Source organism: Salmo salar, chromosome ssa13 (assembly GCF_905237065.1).
Source record: "Salmo salar chromosome ssa13, Ssal_v3.1, whole genome shotgun sequence".
Lineage (NCBI taxonomy): Eukaryota > Metazoa > Chordata > Actinopteri > Salmoniformes > Salmonidae > Salmo > Salmo salar.
This window is the reverse complement of record NC_059454.1, coordinates 43,691,305-43,707,963: the sequence shown is the minus strand read 5'-3', so window position 1 is coordinate 43,707,963 and position 16,659 is coordinate 43,691,305. Positions and strand designations below refer to the sequence as shown.

The following is a 16,659-nucleotide window of genomic DNA, read 5'->3' as shown; positions in this document are numbered from 1 at the left end:
TTGTGACTGACAGCAGCCAGTGTCCATATTGAAAACATAATGTCGGCCAGATAACTAACACACTGTAATGTCATGGTCGTGTCAGGCAGTTCTGCCTAACTGATGGTCATCATGCCTCATGCATGCCACAGAGTGACCCCATAACTGTAATATGTTATAATTGTATGAGCTCTACTGCTGCTGCTGTGGCCATAGATGTATAATTACTAGAAAGGGAAACCATTCAATTGACTTGAATAGGAATCACTGTTCTAGTAATTATATTTCTATGCCAGCCTGACGCTCTCTCTCTGAGTGAGTCTCTCCTCATTAGTTATGCTCCTCTCCATTGATTGGACTGATCTCATCATTGGGTTTCGTGGCAGCTCTCTCCGACGGTTCTCTGGGATTTACTGGCTAAAATCAATCCGTTGGTTTTAATCAGTACGCTAGACCGTTCGGCATGCAAGAGAGAGAGAGAGGGGTGGAAGAGGGACTGGGTCTGCCTGACACTTAGCTCCACACACACACACACACACACACACACACACACACACACACACACACACACACACACAGTGGCTGTAACTCATGAAAAGTAAATTATGATCTACAGTGTTTGGTGTTAGATTGTTTCAGAGTGATTGAGGGTCTTTTAAATGGACTTCCTGATACCAGGCTTTGTATTGTCAAGATATATTATAAGATGATTAGGCTAACCTGCATACACTACATTGATATATGCATCTATATTACAGTACACAGACATTTAGCTGATGAGACAATCTGCATTATGCTAGTAAAACATTCCAAGACCATTAAGAAATTAAAGAAAATATCAAATGATTCTATTCATGTATTATAACACATTCATAGGGAAGCAGGGGATATGGGGAATGAGTCAGGGTTTAGGTGAATCCCATTGCAATTCAGGAAGTAAACTGAAATGCCAATTCTCCTCATTGAAAATGAATTCAAATTTCAGTTTAGATAGGGAAGTGACTGAATTTAAATGGAATTGACCACAACTCTGAAATGTGTCAAGGCTTACTCCTATGATGTCAGGGTGGATACTAATCATTTCCAATGGACATTGGATGGGGATGGGTTGTTTTAGGATTGGATGGGCATGGGTTGTTTTAGGATTGGATGGGCATGGGTTGTTTTAGGATTGGATGGGTGTAACAGTGTAGGTTCCGTCCCTCTCTTCGCCCCAACCCGGGCTCGAACCAGGGACCCTTGCACACATCAACAACTGACACCCCACGAAGCATCGTTACCCATCGCGCCACAAAAGCCGCGGCCCTTGCAACGCAAGGGGCAACCCTACTTCAAGTCTCAGAGCGAGTGACGTCACCGATTGAAACGCTATTAGCGCGCACCACCGCTAACTAACTAGCCATTTCACATCGGTTACATGGGCATGGGTTGTTTTAGGATTGGATGGGCATGGGTTGTTTTAGGATTGGATGGGCATGGGTTGTTTTAGGATTGGATGGTCATGGGTTGTTTTAGGATTGGATGGGTTGTTTTAGGATTGGATGGGCATGGGTTGTTTTAGGATTGGATGGGCATGGGTTGTTTTAGGATTGGATGGGCATGGGTTGTTTTAGGATTGGATGGGTTGTTTTAGGATTGGATGGGCATGGGTTGTTTTAGGATTCCCGAACTGCAGCCCTTAGGGGTGGATATGTCAGGATGGTTACATCCCAAAACCCAGTGAGTTATTCCAGCTCTCAGTCTGCATCATTAATCTGCCTGACCTTCGGAATGTCCTCTTTTCCTCTTTCTAAATGAATTGGAGGGTAATGACGTGGATTCTTAGGCATAACCACGAAGGAACTCACTCTTTGATTTAATATAGTACACCCCAAAGTAGACTGTCTCTGCCCCTCGCCCACCTGGATGTAATCCTAAACATCCAAATATTCACACTAGTATACCTTTTAGAATTTATGCCCAATGCGTTGCTTAGTAGTAGGCTAGTGTGGATATTGGGACAGGCCAGTCCAATTCCACTATCCCTTCGTCCTTCCATCCCACTTCCACAACACTGGCCCACTTTCCACCTCTACTGATTGAGTTCAGTCCTAGCCATGACAGGAATGGTGATACCGTTTTAGTTTTCTTTTCTTCTTTTTCTCTTTTTTTCCTCTTCTTCTTTCTACTGAATCCTCCCCGTCTATGTTTCATGCATCGGGAAGTATCCATCTGTACACGGGGAAAGAGGGAGGAGCAGAGTGGAGGAGAGGAAAGTGAAGTTGTGAGCGAGAGAGAGAACACGTGGCTCGTAGTTAGGATCTGTGCTTTCAGTGGTTGGGTCGGCTCTCTCACGACGTCTGGAGAAGAGTTAACCATCTCAAGGGGCAACGTTAATGTATAGCAATCTTCTGACATGTGCAAAATCGGACAACCTGAGCACTCCACTGTACAGTGTTGTATGGCTGTGGTGGCATTGTCAGCCTGTAGCAGAGGAGAAGCCTGTAAAAGAGCGGAGGAAAAGTGCCTCTTCTGTGAAGGATTAATGGTAGTGGAGGTCTCACTGTGATCTGCCACTGACAGCCACACTCCTTCCCTCTTCTCTCCCTTCTTCCCTCTCCTCCTTCCTCTCCCTCCCTCCCTCCTGCAGCTACCTAGGCTATAGCTCAGCGGCTAACACAGTCTTGCTACATACAAGAAATCTGTGTTCAAACCCCAGTTGGTCATAACAGCAGGTCATTCCTAAGGACATGTGTGTGTGTCCCCCCCCCCCCTGCTCATCCCTCTTCTGCTGAGTAATTTGCCCGTATTTCATTGAAATGGCTCCCCAGCCACCTGTTTGCATCCTGTCCATCGATCTCTGCATTTAAATCAGTGGCCATTTAATGCAGAGTCACACGCTGGGCTCCTCGGTCCGTGACTGCCCTTCTCTTCCCCGACACACCCACGCCTCACACACACACACTCACCTCTTAATCTTCTTTGGGAGGCAGAGGGATGCTCGGCTAGCCACCTCCATGCAGACGCTGACGGACACACTGATCACGATAATGAGAATCGGCCTTTGTCCCTGCCTTTGAACTGCCTTAATTAATTGGTCTGATGTTATTAGTGTGTCTGACTGTTTCTTAATGCCATAATGTAAATTATAATATAGTAATGATAATGTAATATCTATATTTATGACACACACACACACACACACACTCATTCATTCATACTACACACACATCACATCTGCTGCTGTCAAACTCTTAGTATGATTGCTGAATATTGCACATTTTAATCACTTTCCCCCCAAATCTCCCTTTCCCCAAAACACATGTAAATATTGGACTATAAATTGTGGCTTCCTGTATTATACTTATGCTAAAATGTTTATTATATTCTACTGAGCCATTTACTTTATGTTCGTATTCTTATCTTTTATTATTTCTTATTGCATTGTCGAGAGGGAACGTGCAAGTAGGCATTTCGTTGGGCGATATATACCATGTATCTCCTCTACATACGACTTGAAACTCGAACTGTTTTTCCACCTCCTGTGGAAAAACAGCGCAAGTCGATGCGCATGATCTGTCTGATATTGTTTCGGTAGCTCAAAGTACGTGCTCTCCATCACTCAATGGTCAGGAGTGAGCTGAGGAAACCTCATTAAGATGAAAGCCGTAGCCTTTTCTAAAGGCGTAGCTGCAGACGGAAGTGTTTCGGGATGCAACAAGCTAGTCCTGTCGTTCCTCTACAGTAGCTACACAGAACATCAAGCTACTCAGATATTCTACCACAGCTTGTCATTATTCCAAACACGACTCACAGCAGCTGGCTAATTCAATTGTACCCTTTGATAATGTGGAGAATCATTAACTATTTATGGACTGATCTATATGAACACACGCCCATGTTCTTTGTGCTCTTTTGAAGGCAGTGGTACAGTATCCTTTTTCTGTGTTTTTCTGTACATCACATTGTACATATATTAGCTTGGATAAATGTAATATGTAATGAACGGTGCCGTCATCGGCTAGTGTGGTGTATATATATATATATAGCCGTAAGGGGAAATATAGATTGATTATACCCATTAGCTGCCCATTGGAACAAGGTTATCCCTTCGTGCCTCTCGTTTTCCCTTTGATTAGACTAAGATATGAGAATCACCTTTCACTGATGCCAAATATAACCAATAAACAAAGTGAACGAGAGACTCAAGTAACCAAGGGGGGTGTGTGTGTGCGTGGTGTGCATGCTTGACTGTGTGTGTGTGTGTGTGAGCCCTCATACATGTGTGCAGGCGTTTTCATGCATGTGTGTGCGCCTCAACATTGTTTTAACAGAGGAATGTGTAGAGCAGGAAGCAGGGTAGGTGGGTGGGCAGTAAGGCACAGCAGTGTGTTTGCGGGATGTGTAAAATGATTGATTGGCAGTTGCGGCCAGCCTTTAAGGAGGGGTGGGAGGAATGCCTTATGCAGATGGAGGATTCCAAGGCTGTTGCTGTGGTAACGGCAGAGGGACTGGAGGTATTGCGCCGTGCTGAGTGGGGGGAGGACAAGGGGGCGTTTAGAGGGGAGAGAGAGAGAGAGAGAGAGAGAGGGGGAAGTGGTTGCTTAAGGATTCCGAGCACATGAGTAGGAGCATCTGCCTGCTCTGCTGCCCCCAGCCAGCCTCACTGTTCTGTTCCACTTGCCTAATCCACTGCTAAAAAAGATCATTGTGGATTTAGTGCCTTGGTTGTCCTCTTCTCCCCCTCTGAAAGACCAATAGGGGAGAGGATGAGAGGGAAAAGAGAGGAAAGGGACAGCATTGCTCAGCTCAGTATGAGAAGTGATATCCCCCAGAGATAATCCCTGATCTCTGTCCGCTCTTTCTCTCACACACACTCTTTCTTTCTCTCGCTCTCTTTCCCTCTCTCTCTCTCTCTCTCTCTCTCTCGCTCTCTCTCTCTACTACACCGAACTACAGGTTGTTTGTTCTATTAAATATGATGTCAACTTTCTGCATTATATTTAGAAAAGAAAACAGTCTACCATATTTTACCCTCGATAGTGTTTGTGGCGGTTGTTTGACAAAGTCTTTTTTTGTCTTTCATTGGACGCTCTCCATTTAAGCATTTGCTTCATGTTGTCTTGGACGCCTGTTAACAAGTGTCTCTCCTCTCCTCTAGGTTCTCCCTACTATGACAACGTGAGGCCTCTCTGTTATAGTGACTCTGACGCGGTGCTCCTTTGTTTCGACATCAGCCGCCCAGACATTTTCGACTGTGGGCTTAAGAAGGTAATGGTTCCCATCTCTCACTTATGTCTGTTTTTTTAACTCTGTTTATTCAGTTTTACACACATAATAAGACAACACAATAAACAATATAAATAATATATGCAAGTAGAACATTTAAAAAAAAATATATATATAAAGATACTGTATTTTAGACAAGTTAAACACACTGGGCAGAAGGGTACAGAGGTTAAAGGGCAATCTGTAGTAAACAGACACTGGATAGGGGTGGAGAAATGCAACCACTCACACTCACAGACAGTCATGGCCATAGACTGACCATCCACTGGACCAAATTAAAGTTTACAATTTTTTTTCAAATATAATTTTTCTATTTTATATAATAGAAAAGGCATGTGGTAATGAGGTATCAGGGTTGGAGATAAACAAAAGGAGGTTGTCAGCATATGACGAGACTTTCTGCTCTAAGCCCGTCCTGAGTATACCTCATTAGACCGCAGTGCAACGGCAAGGGGCTCGATTGCCAAAGCAAATAACAATGGGGAGAGTGGACAACCCTGTCTGGATCTGCGGTGCAAGGGAAAATAGTCAGAGAACAAGTTGTTAGTCCGTACTGAAGCCATGGGAGAGAAATAAATACTATTTTTCCACGCAATGAATTTGGGACCAAAGCCAAATCTATAAAGGGCGACTGTTAGGTAGTCCCACTCAACACGGTCAAAAGCTTTTTCCGCATCGAGCGAGACCACCACCTCTGGGTCCCCCAACCCTGGGGTATACAGTATATTTATAAGGCATCTAATATTGAAAAACAAATACCTATTTCTCATAAAGCCAGTATGGTCAGAGTGCATTACTTGGTGCAGCGAGCCTTCCATATGGATGGCTAAGGACTAGGATTTTGTAATCACAGTTTAAAAGCGAGATTGGGTGATAAGATCCACATTCCAGGGGATCTTTGTTTTTCTTTAATAGTAATGAAATTGAAGCCTGATAAAGACTAGGCAGTAGCTTTGATGAATTAAGGCAGTCTGCAAATAATGGAGACAGGAATGGGCAAAGCAGACCGGAAAACATCCTGTAAAATTTGTTTGGAAAACCGTCAGGACCTGGTGATTTACCACTTTTCATTGAGGACGCTGCAGTTGCAATCTCAGGTGTAAATGCTTCTTCTTAACCGTCATGGGAGTCTGTATCAATTGAAGGCATATTCAGAACATCGAAGAATGAATCAATCAGCAAAGGGTCTTGAAGAGATTCAGAGGTTTATAGCGCAGAGTAAAATTGTTTGAATTGATCTCTTTATGTATAACTGTGGTAGCGTCAGACAGGGTCCTTATTTGTGGGATTAAACGTGATGCCTCAGATTTACGGATCCGGTGTGCAAGGAATTTACTGGCCTTGTCGCCTTGCTCATACAATCTGTATCGAGCTCGTAAGAGTAATTGTTCAGCTTGTCTGGTAGAGAGCTCGTCAAATTCAGATTGGAGTAGCTGGCGTTCTTTATATAGATCAGAGGAAGGCTCTGTAGCGTACTTTTCATCCAATGTAGCTATGGCTTTGCTCAGGTCTCAAAGCCGCTGAGAGTGAGCTTTGTTTTTGGTGGCTGTGTAAGAACTAATTTGGCCACGTAGGTTTGCTTTGAGGGACTCCCATATGGAAGAGCAGGACATATCTGGGGTTGAATTAAATTCTAAGAATAAGGTAATTTCAGAAGAAATTAAATTGACAAACTCATCTGAGAGTAAAATGGAATTAAGACGCTGTTGATAACACATAGGCGGTTGCTGGGGAAACTATAGCTCAAGCACTAATGGTGAATGGTCAGAAAAAAACAATACTCTCATAAGAACACCTCTGAAGGTTTGGCAGAAGTTTTTTTGTCCAAAAAGAAGTCATCAATGCGGGAGTATGTTTGATGAACATAAGAAAAAAAGGAATACTGTCTATCTGTAGGGTGTAGTAAACACCAGGCATCGCACTGCATATTTCTGAAGAAAATATGAAATAAGTAGAACACATTTAGATGGGCCTGAAGATCTTTGCGATGACTTGTCAAGAACTGGGGATATTGTACACTTGAAGTCCCCCCTAACATCAACGAATGGGAATCTAAATTGGGTATATCAGATTAAAAGATAGAATTTAAACTTATATCATCCCAACTGGGAGCATAAACACTAGCCAAAACAAGAGGGGTAGTAAACAGTTTACCAGTTACTATGGTGTATCGTCCCTTAGGATCAGGAATAACCTCAGAAGCAACAAAGGGAGTAGTTTTATCAACCAAAATGGCAGCAACTCTTGATTTACTATAAAAGTTAGAGTGGAACAGTTGACCAACCCAGTTCCTGCGAATCCTAAAGTGTTCACCAGTCCTCAAGTGAGTCTCTTGTAGAAATGCTAAATTTATGTTCAAACCCTTTAAATGTGTTGTTAGACACAGGGTTGTTAGCCACTTTGATGTTCCACAAAATGTACTTGATGGTATTATTTTGGCCACCCTGAGCACTCCCGTTATACAACCCTGTCATTAGAGCATAGAGTGGAAAAGCAATGAATACCCAAAAGTGTCAGGATAACTTGTCTCAGAGTAACAATGTACGGTGTAAGATATTTGGAAAAAATATGGAAAAAGAAACTAAAAGGAAGACAGAGTGACAACATTAGAACTGGACAATTCAACCTCCTTCCTCCTCCCATGCACCTCCCCCCACCCCAGACAATACCTCCCCAAATGAGGTACAACCCTAAATAGAACATGTTTTCTTTGCACAGTATGTCTTTGAGAGTGCGGTGTTAAACCCAAACCCATAGTCCTGCCCTGCAAAGTAACGCTCTGTGTTAGTGAATCAAGCAGCAAAAAAAGAGAAGGAAAATAAAAAGTTCATCCCCTGTGCAAACGAAATTAGGAAAGCACCACTTGTAGATATATAAAATTATATTCCCAGTCTTATAACAGGTATTGAGAGAGAAAATAAATAGAATGTATCAAGGCTCTCAGCCAAAAACCTCTAATATGAAGTAAGCAAATCGTATTAGAACAACCCCAAAAAAATTTGACAACGTACAGTCAAGCCAACAAAATTACCTCTGTGCAACGTTGAACGTTTGTGGGTATAAATGACGTTAAAAAGGTTCAACGCTGAAGTGAAGACTCCCCAAAAACTTGTAGCCTCGGAACATTTACTGTTTACTGGGTCGAGGCAAACGGATGCGGTAAACAAATAACCGAAAATATTTCGGGGTCAATGAGACAATATGTAAACAAATTCAATAGGTCAACGAGACCGCATGGAAACAAACAAATTACGTAAACCCTTAATAAAATGAAATAAAAATGACTGAATGCTTTTAAGGCAAGCACACTGGATGACCAAAACATTCAATCACATCAACCCCCGAACTATACAGGAATAGTACAGTTATAACTAAACACAGTTATACCACAGGTGGGCTACTTACTTACTATCCACAGTTAGGAAGCAACAGTTGCTGATCTATGAGCAAGTTCAAGACTTCTTGATGTGGCGTTGAATGTGAGCCATAACCTCCTCCGGAGAATCAAAGGTGTAGTCTTTGAAAGCCATAGATGGGCCGGGAATCGCAGTCCGCACTTCATACCTGGATGGTCCCGTAGTAGTCGATTGGCCTGCCCGAAAGCTGCGCACTGCCTGGACACAGTGGGGGAGTAGTTGCCGTAAATAGAGAAGCTCTGTCCTTGAAAGCTCAGTGGTATTGCGGGCTTATCTGAGAATCTCCATTTTCTCATGGAAAAAGTGTACTCTAAGAATAATGTCACAGGGCCTCTCACTGTCCCGGGGCTTTGGGCGCAGTGACCGGTGGGCATGATCAATCAGGGGCTTCTCATCAATAGCGAGAACATCCTTCAGCAGCCCAGAGATGAAATCGACTCTGGGACCAATACCTGTCTCAGGTTATTGCGATGAGAAAATCCCTCTAAGCTCACACAGCTCTCCTGTACCTTTTTCAGATCCGCAGTCAGGTGTTTCACGTCAGCGTCCAGGGAGGTAGTCAGGTCAGAGACACTGGAAGCGGAGGTCTCCAGTGCTGCAATCGTCATGGTGTGCAACTTTTGAGTGATGTGATAGCTGGCACCGTCTCGTTTCGCAGGATAGTTAAATCTACTTTTAAAGTATCAGAAACCTCTTGTATTCGGGCCTCAATCGTAGCAACTATCTCCATTTTCATTTCAACTATCTCCGAGCGTAGTAGCTTGATGCCCTCGAATGTTCATTTCAGCGCCACCAGGCAAAGCTGCACCCCCGAGTAAAGTGCTAGTCTCAGGGCCCTCAGTCTCAGGACAGGGCGGTGATAAAAATGGGTCTTGTAGGCCGGGTTTTCTCAAGTCATGTTTTTGGCCTTATGTTTCGTCGACATGCTGACATTTGAAAGCAAAGCTGTCTTGGGTATTACAGAAAGGGATCACCAAACTAATATTTCGCACATGTGCGCCTCTAGCGGGCGTGAGATTGACATGCTGACTCCAGGAATATCCGCCAGAGAATTGAATGTTCATTTCTCTACCATAAGCCGCCTCCAACGTCGTTTTATAAAATATGGCGAAACGTCCAACCGGCCTCACAACCGCAGACCACGTGTAACCACGGCAGCACAGGACCTCCACATCCGGCTTCTTCACCTGCGGGATCGTCTGAGACCAGCTATCCGGACAGCTGATTAAATTGAGGAGTATTTCTGTCTGTAATAAAGTCCTTTTGTGGGGAAAAACTCATTTTGATTGGCTGGGCCTGGCTCCCCATTGTGTGGGCCTGGCTCCAAAGTGGGTGGGCCTATTCCCTCCCATGGCTACGCTCTTGTCCAGTCATGTGAAATCCATAGATTAGGGACTAACTCATTTATTTCAATTTACTGATTTCCTTATATGAACTGTAACTTAATAAAATAGTTGAAATTGTTGAATGTAGCCTCATACATCATAAACTAATAGGCCAAAAGTATGTGGACACCCCTTCAAATGAGTGGATTCGGCTATTTCAGCCACACCCGTTGCTGACAGGTGTATAAAAACGAGCACACAGGCATTCAATATCCATAGACAAACATTGGCAGTAGAATGGACCATACTGAAGAGCTCAGTTGCTTAAACATGGCTCTGTCATAGGATGCCACTTTTCTAACAAGTCAGTTCGTCAAATTTCTGCTCTGCTGGAGCTGCCCCGGTCAACTGTAAGTGCTGTTATTGTTAACTGGAAAAGTCTAGGAGCAACAACGGCTCAGCCACGAAGTGGTAGGCAACACAAGCTCACAGAATGGGACCACTGAGTGCTGAAACGCATAGCGCACGTACAAATAGTCTGTTCTCAGTTGCTACACTCACTACTGAGTTCCAAACTGCCTTGTCAGCTCAAGAACTGTTCATTTGGAGCTTCGTGAAATGAGTTTCCATGGCTGAGCAGCCGCACACAAGCCTAAGATCACCATGTGCAATGCCAAGCGTCGACTGGAGTGGTGTAAATAGTGTCCAAATACTTTTGTATGTCTCCAGCCATCAGGCTAAAATAATCTGGCTGTTATTGGGGTTTTCACAACTTGATATTCAAAACAGAGGCAATATATTGTTGCTATCTAGTTTATAGCTAGTTTATGTACTTCATAAGGCAGGTACATTTGTAATTTGGGAGACCTATCTATAGAATTAAGAATTATAATACTAGAATGGGTATAACCTTCTTATGATGTCCCCAAAGGTCAGCCATTTTGGTAAGGGAGTTGATCAACCAGTGCTGTGATAATATATTGTGTAAAACAATGAATATGAAGATTATCTGCACTGTTTGTTAGCTAGCTATAGCCAGCCAGTTTTAGAGGAATGATCAGTGTTGCCAACAATGTTTCAGTGAGATCCGCTATTGGCTTGATTTGTCGCTAGAAGTCATTAGATGTCGTTTTGCCGTTGATGTGATGACACCCCACCAATTTTCCTTGCTGAGCGTTTTTGCCTCCCCTCTCCTGTCGAACACCCCCTCCCCTTGTGCTTCTGCCTGTGTGCGGCTGTTGCTGTGACTTCTGTTGCAGAGACAGCTTCTCCCGCTCTCGTTTGCAGCATAATTGAGTGGGAAAAGTTGCAAAATGCTATCAAAACCATAGAAACTCTCTTTGTCAAACCTCTCCAAAGGCAGCCTGAAAGTAGCTGAATTTGTCGCTCGAATCTTTTACCAATAAAAGTCACTGGAGGGGTCTGAAAATGCAGTAAATATAGCGACTAAGTTGCTAAGTTGTCAACTCTGGGAATGATAACATACATTTTCCAAATGAACTGCCAATATTCCACTGGCTGAAATCAGCTGATGTGACTTAGACACGTTGTAAATGAAACCAGTACTGATATTGTATCATATAACACTCACAGCTTTCCAAGAAAACACACATTTATTTTAGTGGCTATTTATTCAGAAGATTGGTATAAAATTCATATAAACTATATTTATAACTCTACAACAGTAATTTGGGTTGACAATATTTATATTTATGAAATATCACATGCCTTGCTGTTATTTTCCTGCATAAGTAAAAGCAGGAAATGCATCACCTATGCCTCTACTGCCATTCATTACAATTAGGAATTAATTCAGGATCTCTCTATCTGGACCTAACCCTAATCCTGACTTGTTCATTATGACTATGTGTGAGTAAATATCTGCTCTGTTGTCTTTCCAGTGGAAGACAGAGATCCTAGATTTCTGCCCCAGCACACGCATTCTTCTAATTGGCTGTAAGACCGACCTGCGCACTGACGTCTGCACCCTGATGGAGCTGTCCAATCAGAAACAGGTCCCCATCACCCATGAGCAGGTGAGACTGAGATCGCGCACGCACACACACACACATACACACATTACACACACACACACACTGGGTCTGTTCAGGAGGGTACGATGTTCTTGATAGAGCCGTTGTATCTGTTGTATGGAACAGAACAAAGTCTCACCCACTCTCTCTTCTCTGCCCCCCTCCTACCTCCTACCTCAGGGTTCCTCCATGGCCAAGCAGCTAGGTGCTGAGGCCTACCTGGAGTGTTCAGCGTTCACCTCAGAGAAGAGTATCCACAGTGTGTTCCGGACGGCCGCTCTTGCTTGCATCAACAAGCTCCAGCCGCTCCCCAAGACCAGCCCCACCCGACGCCTCTCGAAGAGACTCCTCCACCTCCCCAGCCGCTCCGAGCTGCTCTCCTCTACCTTCAAGAAGGAGAAGACCAAGAGCTGCTCCGTCATGTGAGTGGAGACCCAGGGCGGGGGGTGTCACTCCCCTCCCACACGCTGCTCCGATTCCCCAGAACCCCTGACTGTTTGGTTCGGGGAAGGGGGGGAGGGGGGGTTCATAACGATGGCTTAATGAAGAGAAGGCTCTTCTTCCATGTTGAATCCTTCCTCACCCCCCCTCAAAGTGAAATCAATTCAGAACAAGTGGACACCTTGCTGTCCACTTTGTCCTGAAGTACTCTTCAGTGCATATCTCATATTTTTCAGTACTGTATCTTGGCTTTTTGATCATCAGCTATCCATTGTTCTAACTTGTTACAGTAACGGTATGCAACCATGATGGTGTGACATCACTACTATTTAGGCACATGTTGATTTGTCCAAATTGGAAAATGTGCAACGTGTGACAAAGTTATGACTTTGTGAAGAAAAAATGCCTCTCAAGAAAATGTATTGCCTATTTTTCAAAAACAAATCTAGCATGAAAATATATCAGACATTACTGAACATTGTATCCCTCCTACACTGCAGAGTGGGAACTATAGGGTGTAGCAACGTGAGCAAATCGGTGGTCTCCCAAATGGGTTTTGGGCTCTTCTTGATTTAGGCCCAACGAGGGCTGATTGAGAGAGGAGTGTTTGATTTGACCACAGCGAGAATAGAGGACCATTACAGTGTCATTGTCTCGGCCGTGATAAGAGCAGCAGGTCTAGACAGACAGGCAGGGAGGGAGGGAGGCAGAGACACAGACAGACAGACAGACAGGCAGACCGACAGACAGGCAGACGCCAGGCTAGACTGTGTAGCGTGAGCCATCCGCGCTCTTCTAGGCTCTCAGTCAGTGGAGTACCAGGCTAAAGAGGCAATGTACAGAACAGATAGATAATGGAGCTTTGGGATAAGCAAAGAAAATAGGGAAGTAAACAAAACAACAAGTAAATGTACTGGAGTGCTAGAAATCCAGTTGTCTCCCATCATTTGATAAAGAGGAAACCACTTCCAGGGAGTGGGGTATTGTTCTTCCCTGGGCCATAGACACAACATGGTTTAATGTAGATCTGTCAGGAGATCTGGGAACTTGCGTATTGCAATGGATACCAGGTCAATGTTGAAAATCCCCTGAGATGATTCTTTAAAGGACTGTCTGTTTGCAACTACAATAGGCTGCTTAAAAACTGTCAGGATGAATCCACTGGGGAAATGGGATTTCCAGTTTACAGACCTACTACAGGAGAAATAAAGTGTTTCAGTACCACATTATTAGTATTTTGATCAGTGTTTCAGCTAAATTCATCTAGCAGCTTTAGGCCTGAAACCAGATATAAAGCATGTAGAACAGATAATGTAGCTATATATTTTGTAATTAGATCAACTTTGATAACTAACAGTCACCTAAATAAAAACTAGACAGTCAGGAAGAATCAAATATTCCAGAAATGTTATGGCATAGGCCCCTCTTGATTTTGTTATAATGTTTGAGTCACTAAGACAGCATAAGAACACAGCATAAGCCATGACAAAATGTGTAGAACTGCAGCAAATTAACTTTAAAACAGCAACATTTTATCTGCGGCGAAGAGGACGGACTCCAAAATGTTTGGTCGGAGGCCGCGCCATTGGCCACTCGCGTTGGGTTTCATCACGAGGGCTTTATCAAGAGAAGGATTTCTTCCATGTTGAATCCTTCCTCACCCCCCCTCAAAGTGAAATCAATTCAGAACAAGTGGACACCTTGCTGTCCACTTTGTCCTGAAGTACTCTTCAGTGCATATCTCATATTTTTCAGTACTGTATCTTGGCTTTTTGATCATCAGCTATCCATTGTTCTAACTTGTTACAGTAACGGTATGCAACCAGGATGGTGTGACATCACTACTATTTAGGCACATGTTGATTTGTCCAAATTGGAACATGTGCAACGTGTGACAAAGTTTTTATCTTGTGAAGAAAAGTTTTAACTCCTCCCCCACACGCTAATTTTGCCACCCGCTGCTGAAAAAAATCCTAGGAGAAACACTGTTGATAACCAACAAAGATGTGCAGTCTTTAACATCGTATCCCCCCAGGTTCATCTTGATTGTTGAAAATATAGCTGTTGATTTATTTCATTTTCAACAATCCAATGTAGCACCCGATTTCCTTTACTCTCTTACTCTTCTAAAATGTTTCTTCTCGTCCTTCTATTTCTCTTGTTCCTCTAGTAAACCTCCAGTGAGCAGCACTTAAGTCCCACTAACATGGAGGGCAGTCCAGTCCAATGTGTCGCTAAACTATGACCCTTTTTTTTGCTTCAATCGTTGGCTCCAAGGTTATAAATGTGTGTGTACACTATGGCATTGATCTAGCTCTGCTTTAGCATATCAAGCAATAATGATCCAAGTTATTGCGACGCGAAGTCAACTGATCGAGTGGCAATAAAAAAATGCAGCTTTGGGATCAGTTTGGGAGACATGTCATGTGACAGCTCCATGGACAAACAGTAGCCTATGTACAGTACGGCAAAACAAACTGAACCGCCATCATTTCTGCTGTAAAAAAAAGAAGCTGCCATCCCATCTGGGTTTGCCCCTTTCTCTTCTTCTACCCGTCAGTAGCCACTGGTATGTAGGGTAACCAATGACATGGCTTGCTGTGCCACTAAACCATTTTTTAAATCGGAGACTAAAGGTGAATAATGCTTTTTGAGGATGCCAGTGAGTCTGCTATCAGTTGTACAGTATCGTTAGGAGATGAGTGAGTAAAGGAAATGGCACTAAGAGATGATCTGGTCTAAGACATTAGGCTCCAGCCACTGTTGGCTAGTTGAAGCGTTTTGCGTCGGGGTACGTTATGTGGAAGCCTCCTAACTTCGAACAATCGACTAACCAATGCGCAGGCTGGCCCTGTCCAAAGAAAGATATTTTTCCTTTATTCGTTTTTTTTTCTGGGTTTATTGTGTTTTCATTTTCGTGTTAAAGCGTGAATTGAATCCTTGTTTTGATTTTGTGACTGAAGACCGCGTTTGTTAACCTATGTGGTGAGCTGTGGTAGTCAGTCAGTCAGTCACAGTGATTAGAGGAGTGATTTGATTTGCACAAAGGCTCTAGTTCCTTGTTGGTCACACACTGGAATTCCTCAACAACGCCTAGCAACAGTTCAACACAGGAAACCAATCGAGACTCAGACTGGCTCCTCCGAGTCTCTCGGTTGGTTCGTAGCACAGATAGGGAGTGAAGAGGGCGTATCACATAACAGGACAGATCCACATACATTGTAACTCCAGATTCTGCTTCTGTCTCAAGGGTTGATCGGAATTTGGATACAGAATATTTTTTTCCTTGAGTTTTCTAAGAGTTCCAAGCTCATACAGGGGGCTCAGGTATTGGATACAGAATCATTTCATGGACCATATCAGTTAATATGCAGCCAGCCATTGTGTAGTACAGTCAGTGTGTGGTACATTGATGCAGTCCGACTCCTAGCATGTCCTATAACAGTTGTATGATTGTACATATCTTGTTTTATAATCTTTGTAAAGACATCTTTAAAGAATGTCTCCGGAAAATGTTTGATTCAAACAGTGAAAGACCAATATGTTGTTGTTGATGTGAATATTTATTTGATAGCTTTTATTGCTATTTTCTTTGCTTTTTTGGGGGGGGGGGTTGACATGTAGTTGTTTGTAATGTATTTTGGACATTGTACTTCCTTTCTTTTTCTTTTGCTCTGCTAATAAAGCTTGTCATGACTGGCACCATGAGTTACAGTTTCAGCCGTATTTATTAACTAGCATAGCTCCCAGACACCCACAAATGAACCAATTAATTCAAGGGCAAATGTTATACAAGTTGGTTTCATTTATGATTGTCCTGTCAACCTACAGTTTCTACCTGATCCATACATTTCATGTAGAGTAACTTTAAGGAGTGAATATACTGAAATTGTCTATTGCTCGTGTAATCTTCCCCACTGTGTGTAAATGGCTGATCAGAAGCAGCAGGGTAATTGTATCTGTCTAAGGGGCTATTGACACGGTCACAAAGGACAATGATTGCACGTCTTGTGACTCAATCACACGTCATTGACCGTGATAATGTCAGCCCCTTGACAGCTCTGCCCTATCAATCGTGTGTGTGTGTGTGTGTGTGCATTCGTGCGTGTGTTTAGTGTGTCTCGTTGACTTCTTTATAGAAAGGCCACACCACCGTACCCATATCAAGTAGTTCTCTCTTTAATGATCAGGCATATT

General features: G+C 43.3%; 1 protein-coding gene across 1 annotated transcript in view; it reads left to right on the top strand.

Moving 5' to 3' along the window:
* rnd1b (Rho family GTPase 1b) overlaps positions 1-16,170 on the top strand; it is a 32,292-nt gene extending 16,122 nt beyond the window's left edge. The window contains exons 3-5 of the mRNA XM_014135775.2: positions 5,120-5,229; positions 11,890-12,024; positions 12,202-16,170. Of these exons, the coding sequence (XP_013991250.1) occupies positions 5,120-5,229; positions 11,890-12,024; positions 12,202-12,447 (491 nt within the window). The 3' untranslated portion in view covers positions 12,448-16,170. The remainder of the gene's footprint in view (positions 1-5,119; positions 5,230-11,889; positions 12,025-12,201) is intronic.
* The last annotated feature ends 489 nt before the right edge of the window (positions 16,171-16,659 follow it).